We start from the raw sequence: 6,594 nt of genomic DNA on the forward strand, positions 1-6,594 counted from the left end.
CCCCCCCCAGTACATCCTAGATCTCCTTTACCAGTCTCCAGGCCCGCCAGCATGTCCCAGATCCCCCCATAGAGGCCACAGATCCCAATAAAAAGGCCCCACACCCCCCCACCTCGTCCCAAAACTCCCCAAACAGACCCACACCCCCTCTAACAGGCTCCAGTCCACCCAGAACATCCCAGGTCCCCCCAAAGAGGCTCAGGCCCCCCTAAACAGGCCTCAATCAGACCCAAACCCCAACTAGCACATCCCAGATCCCTCCTACAGGCCTCATTTAGGCCCCAGACCCCCCCCCACCCCAGAGCCCCCCAGCACGCCCATGACCGCTCCCCCTTCAGCCCCAGACCTGCGGGGGGCGCTGTGGAGCCGCTCGTCCCGCTCGCTGTCGCTCTCGCTCTCGCTGTCACCGGGCCCTTCGCCCCCTCCCCGCTTTCTCTTTCCTCCCCGACGCCCCCCGCCGCCTCGGCCTCCCTCCCCCGCCGCCCCGTCTACGAGCGAGGGGCCGCCCCGCCGCCTCAGCAGCCGGCTGCTCAGAGAGCCCATCGCCGCCCTCCATGTGGGGAGGAAGAAGGGACGGAGACGCCTCAGCAACGGCCGGCGGCGGCCATGATGAGCGGGGGTGGCGGCGCGAGGGAGTGCGCATGCGCGGAGGGACGCTGCGGGAAGATGCGCATGCCCAAAGGGCGAGGTGCGGGTCTGCGCATACGCAGGTAGAGAAACGGGAGGTGCGCATGCGCGGGGCGCGCTTGTGCACTCTGGTCTCCGCGCATGCGCAGTGCCGTAGCGAGGACTGCGTGGCGGAACCTGGTCGCCATGGAAACGGCCGTCCGCCATGCAGGGCCGGGCCTCTTCCTGCTCCTCCTCCCTCACCGCCACCCCCGGTGCCGCCTCGCCCGCCCCGTTTTGGGGGAGATACGGCCCCAGGTGCCGAGGTGGCGGAGGGCCGAAGCGCTGTGGGATCCCCACATCATGGCCGGGTGCTTTATTGAGGGGAAAAAAAAAAACAGAACAGCAAATCTCAGCCCCCATCCATCATGTCGCATCCATCCCATAATGTCCACCTTGTGCTGGGTCACCTCTGGGGCAGAGTGACCCATTTCTGGGGAGATCTGCCCCAAAATGAACTGCCGGGGGGGGGGGGGGGCCAGTGTGCAAGCTGGCCACGTCATCCTTATTCTTAAGGGTTTCTCCTCATTATTGAGGTTTTTCTTCTCATTATTGAGGTTTTTCTTCTCATTATAAAGGGTTTCTCCTCATTTGCAACATCTCTCACGCCGTGTCCCACCACGGCCATCCTGGGATCCCTGTGCTCTAAATGGTGTTCTCAAAGATCTGCATGGAACTCATGATGTCCGCATCCTGCCGGGGGACACGGACGCGTCACAGGTGCCCATAGGGGGAGGGGGCACCCATGGAAGGGTCCCCGAACCCATCCTGACATCGCTTTGGGTACCAGGATGGGAAAGGGGATGAGGGGGGTGAGCCCAAAGTCAGTGCTGGTGGGGTCACCTGCTGGCACGTCTCCAGGAACTCCTCGTAGGTCACCACGCCGTCCCCATTCCTGTCCATCTTCTGCAGGGGCAGAGCTCAGCACGGATGTCCCCATCCCCATCCCCTTCTCCACCTCCCTCTCCATCCCCATCCCTATTTCCATCCCCATCCCCATCCCCACCTCCATCTCCATCCCCATCCCCTTTCCCATCTCCATCCCCATCCCTGCCCCCATCTCCATCCCCATTCCCCTCTCCATCCCCATCCCCACCTCCCTCTCCATCCCCATCCCTGTCCCCATCCCCTTTCCCATCTCCATCCTCATCCCCCTCTCCATCCCCATCCCTGTTCCCATCCCCACTTCCCCCTTCATCCCCATCCCTGTTCCGGTCCCCATCCCCATCCCTACCTCCCTCTTCATCCCCATCCCTATCCCCATCCCCTTCCCCCTCTCCATCCCCATCCCTGTTCCCATCCCCACTTCCCTCTCCATCCCCATCCCTGCTCCCATCTCCATCCCCATCCCTGCCCCCATCCCCTTTCCCATCTCCATCCTCATCCCTCTCTCCATCCCTATCCCCATCCCCATCCCCTTCCCCCTCTCCATCCCCATCCCATCCCTGTCCCCATCCCCATCCCCTCCCCGTGCTGTGCTGGAGTCTCACCTGGAAGAACTGCTCCACGTGCTCTGCAGGCGCGCTGTCCCGCGGGGCAGGCAGGGTGCAGCGGCCCATCATATCATAAATGGATTTCATGATCTCCAGCATCTCCTGGGAGCAGACAGAACTGGGCTGACAAAGAGAACCCCCCCCTCCCCCCCCCCGACCCAAGGGTGCCCCCTGCCCCCTTCCAGACGTCCCCCAGGGCACCTCCTTGGTGATGCGGCCGTCCTTATTGATGTCGTAGAGGTTGAAAGCCCAGTTCAGCTTCTCCTGCGCCGTGCCCCGCAGCAGGACGGACAGCCCGACGACAAAGTCCTGCCGGGGGGGTGGTGGGCAGGACAGTGATGGTGAGCAGCCCCCGTTTCATACGGAGCTGCCGTGACCCCGCTCTGGACCCCACAGAGCACTGCGGCGTGGCTATTGACCACGGGCCCTTCTCCTATCGATCCCGTTTCTATTCCGGCTCCCATCTATTTTTAATGGCTGGGGACGCGCAGCCTGGCCGTGCCGCAGCATCCCGCAGCCCTGAGCCTGCAGCAGCACTTGGGGGGCATTCAGGAGGTTTGGGTTGGGTTTTTTTTTCCACGCACAGCCCCTTCCTGAGCGCCTCCCCCTCATGCCAGCAGCGCTATCTGATGACTCACATGGCTGGCATGGGGCCGAGCACCCCCACCCCCCCTTGGTGCCACCCCCCAGCAGCGCTCACCTCGAAGCAGAGCGCCCCGCTGCTGTCCGCATCGAAGGCGTTGAACAAGAAGTGAGCGTAGGCGCTGGAATCTGGGGAGGGGGCAGTTAGGGAGCATCCCGTGGGGTCGGGGTATTTCTGGGGGGCTGTTTTTGGGGGGTGGGCGATGCTTTTTAAAGGGGGGGGGGTGATGCACCCCCGGCTCACCTCCCTGCGGGAAGAACTGCGCGTAGATGAGCGTGAAGGTCTCCTCGTCCACGTGGCCGCTGGGACAGTCCTGGGGGAGGACAGAGCGATGGCCACGGGGAGCCCCGCAATGGGGGTGTCCCCAAAAGCGAGGGGAGGCCCCCAACCCGCCGTGCTCACGTTCTTGAAGCCACGGTAGAGGGACTGCAGCTCCTTCTTGGTGAACTTGGTGTGTGCCTGCAGCTCCTCCAGCCCCTCGGGTTGGTGCCGGGCGGCAGAGAGCTCCACGTCGCCGTCACTGGTGTCTGCGGGGGGTGACGGCGTGTCACCTTTTTTGGGGGGGGGGGGAGCAGAGGGGCACCGGGACCTCCGGGATGGGGCTGTCCCTCCAGGAGCACCGTGGGAGCCTCAGCCAGGACCTGGCAGTGCTCGGAAACACAACGGGAATCCCCCGAACCCGGCGGCTTTCCCTGTCGCCATATGGAGCTCCCCCGGTGGCTGCAGCCGTTGCAAACTCCGGGTTTCGTGACCCGAGTGAGGGAGGAAGCGGCTCCGTCTGCACTTGGGGGGATTCCTGGGAGCTGCTGGTCCGTGCCTGCTCCAGCAATAGGATCCTGGAGCACCCCAAAGCGTCCCCGAGCATCTCAGAACCTCCCCGAGCATCCCCAGGTGCCCTGAAACATTCCGGAGCTCCCCTGGGCATCCCACAGCATCCTGAGCATCCCAAAGAATCGAGCAGCATCCTGGAGCACCCCTAAGCATCTCAGAGCATCCCCAAGCGTCCTGCAGCATCCTGAAGCATCCCCAATCATGTCAGAGCATCCCCAGACACCCTGAAACGTTCTGGAGCTCCCCTTGGCATCCCAAAGCATCCTTGAGCATCCTGCAGCATTCTGGAGCACCTCGGAGCGTCCCAAAGCGTCCCTGAGCATCTTAGAGCATCTCCAACCATACTGCAGCATCCTGGAGCACCCTGCAACAATCCCAAAGCACCGTGCAGCATCCTGGAGCATCTCAAAGCATTCTGAAGCATCCCTGAACATCCCCGAGCATTCTGCACCATCCCACAGCATTCCAGAGCATCCCAAAGCATCCCTGACCATTCCAAAGCATCCCACAGCATCCCCAACCATACTGCAGCATCCCGGAGCGTCCCAGAGCATCTTGTGGCATCTCTGAGCATCCCAAAGCATTCCCCGAGCATCCTGGAGCATCTCCAAACATCTCCAAGCATCCTGGAGCATTTCAAAGCATCCCTGAGCATCCTGGAACATCCCTGAGCATCCCTGAGCATCTCAAAGCATTCCTGAGCATCCTGGAGCATCTCCAAACATCTCCAAGTATCCTGGAGCATCCCAGAGCATCCTGGATCATCCCGGTGCTTCCCTACGTAACCCTGAGCATCCCGGAGCATCTTAGAGCATCCCTGAGTGTCCTGCAGCATCCTGGAGCATCCTGGTGGATCTCAGATTGACCCCAAGCATCCTGCAGCTTCCCAGAGCATCCCCAAGAGCATCTCGGAGCATCCTGGCGAATCCCGGTTCGTCGTGCAGGATCCTGGGGAATCTCAGCATCCCAAAGCTTCCCAAAGCTTCCCCAAGAATCTCCCGTCATCCCCGAGCGTCCCAGCACATCCCAAAGCATTCTGGAACGTTGCAGATCATCTCCAGCAGCCCCTGCCCAGGTCCCCACCCGCATCGCATCCTCCGGCCGCTCCCGCCCCGGCCATCCGTGCTGCCGGAAGGTAATTAATAAATGATGGCCCATTAATGTTTTCAGCCCCGTGGAGCAGCTCAGCGTCGAGCAGGGAAGAGCAGGAACTTCGGGACGGGGAAGATGGGATGGAAACGGGGAGGGGGGATAAATGCCGTGGACCCCCGTGTGCGGCTTTTGGGTACGGAGGTCCATCATGGGGGTCTCAGGGGTCCCTGTGGGTTCGGGGGTCTGCTCTGTGCATCTCAGGGGCGAAGCTGGGCTCAGAGCCCCCCAGCAGCCCACGGCTGAGAGCAGGGCTGTGACACGGCACAAAGGGACGCCCCAAAACCTCCGCCTTCCACCACGGAGATCCCAAAGAACCGCCCCAAAACCCCACGCATCCGAGGCACAGAGCGTCCCCCAAACACACGGCGTGGGGCCGGCGCCCCAAAACCCACCTCTGGGGGAAGGAAAGGGGGGAGGGGGGGACCGGGGTTACCTTCCACAGAGATGGGCTCCAGGATGCCGAACTGCTTCAGGACGGCGATGAAGAGGAGGATGACGACGGCCACGGCGCACAGCTCCATGCCCTGCATGCCCGCGGCGGGCGGGGGGCACCGGCGGCAGATTGGGGATGTGGGGCCGCCCCTGCCCCCCTGCCCCCCCCTGCCCTCCTCCCTTGGCACGCGCCCACACGGCTGCCTCCATCTTCCCTCTCTTCTCCTCCATCCGTTCCTCTTCTTCTTCTCTCTTCTCTTCTCTTCCCCGACGTTTCCTCTTCTTCTCCATTATTCCTCCTCCAAAATTTGGCTTTTTCCCCAACATTTTCTCTTCTCCTCCAATATTTTCTCTTTTCACTCCATGTTCTCTCCTCTTTCCCAACAGTTTCTCTTCCTCCCCCATATTTTCTCTTTTTCCCCTATGATCTTTTTTCCCCAATAGTTTCTCTTCTTCCCCTACAAATCCTTTTCTTCTCCAATATTTTCTCTTCTCCTCCTCCATTTTCCCTTCTTTCCCAATAGTTTCCATTTTCCTCCATCTTTTCTCTTTTTCCTCTTTATTCTCATTTCTGCCCCAATATTTCCTCTTCTTCTCCAACATTTCCCCTTTTCCTCCATTTTCTTTCTCCTTCTCCAATATTTCCTCTTCTTCCCCACCATTTCTTCTCCTCCAGCATTTTCTCTTTCCCCCAACATTTCCTCATTTATCCCCAATATTTTCTCATCTCCTCCATATTTTCCCCAGTTCTCCAATATTTCCTCATTTTTTGTCTCATTTTCCCCATTTTTTCTCCTTTTCCCCCCATTTTCTCTCCTCTTCCATCTTTTCTCCCTTTCTCCATTCGTTTTCCTGCTTTCCCTCCTCCCACCCTTTTCCTATTCCACATTTTCCCCTTTTTCTCCCCTCTTCACCTTTTTTCCACCTTTTCTCCACCTTTTTTCATTTTCCTTTTTTTTCTCCACTTTTTCCCCATCTTTTCTCCTTTTCCTTCATTTTTCCCTTTTCCTTCACCTTTTCTTTTTCTCTCTCCTTTTCCTCGGGTTTTGCTCCTTTTCCCCCCTTTTTTCCCTTTCTCCTCCATTTTTCCCCCTTTCTCCTCCATTTCCTCCCCTTCTCCCCACCATCTCCTCATTTTCCCCATCTCTCCTCTTTCTTCCTCCTCCTTTTCTCCCCAATCCTTCTCCCCCCTTTCCCCTCCCCTCCACCCTTTTCTTCCCAACCATTCCCCCCTTCCTGCCCCATTTTCCCCACATTTTTTGCGCCGTTTCCCACAGTCTCCCCCATTCCCCCCTCGGCGCACCCCAAACCGAGCTCCATTCCACCCCCAGGCGGTAATTACCCCCCTGCAGGTAATTAACGGCCCCCCCCCCCCCC

The 6,594-nt window shown here is 59.8% G+C and overlaps 2 protein-coding genes across 2 annotated transcripts in view; both read right to left on the reverse strand.

Annotated features, from left to right (window-relative positions):
* Positions 1-613, reverse strand: part of GMCL1 (germ cell-less 1, spermatogenesis associated) — an 8,967-nt gene extending 8,354 nt beyond the window's left edge. Inside the window, exon 1 of the mRNA XM_042893929.1 lies at positions 347-613. Coding sequence (XP_042749863.1) covers positions 347-543 — 197 coding nt within the window. The 5' untranslated portion in view covers positions 544-613. The remainder of the gene's footprint in view (positions 1-346) is intronic.
* Positions 614-1,140: 527 nt separating this feature from the next.
* On the reverse strand, positions 1,141-5,335 carry KCNIP3 (potassium voltage-gated channel interacting protein 3). Its single transcript, XM_042893930.1, has 8 exons — positions 5,219-5,335; positions 3,205-3,329; positions 3,046-3,115; positions 2,860-2,930; positions 2,361-2,468; positions 2,157-2,261; positions 1,510-1,572; positions 1,141-1,359 (listed from the first exon to the last, which is right to left on the reverse strand). The coding sequence occupies exons 1-8, from the start codon at positions 5,313-5,315 to the stop codon at positions 1,312-1,314; spliced, it is 687 nt and encodes a 228-aa protein (XP_042749864.1). The 5' UTR covers positions 5,316-5,335; the 3' UTR covers positions 1,141-1,311.
* Positions 5,336-6,594: the final 1,259 nt, after the last annotated feature.

The sequence above is a fragment of the Lagopus leucura genome, unplaced genomic scaffold (genome assembly GCF_019238085.1).
Source record: "Lagopus leucura isolate 7727_CA_CO unplaced genomic scaffold, USGS_WTPT01 35247-0_obj-0_obj, whole genome shotgun sequence".
Taxonomy (NCBI): Eukaryota; Metazoa; Chordata; class Aves; order Galliformes; family Phasianidae; genus Lagopus; species Lagopus leucura.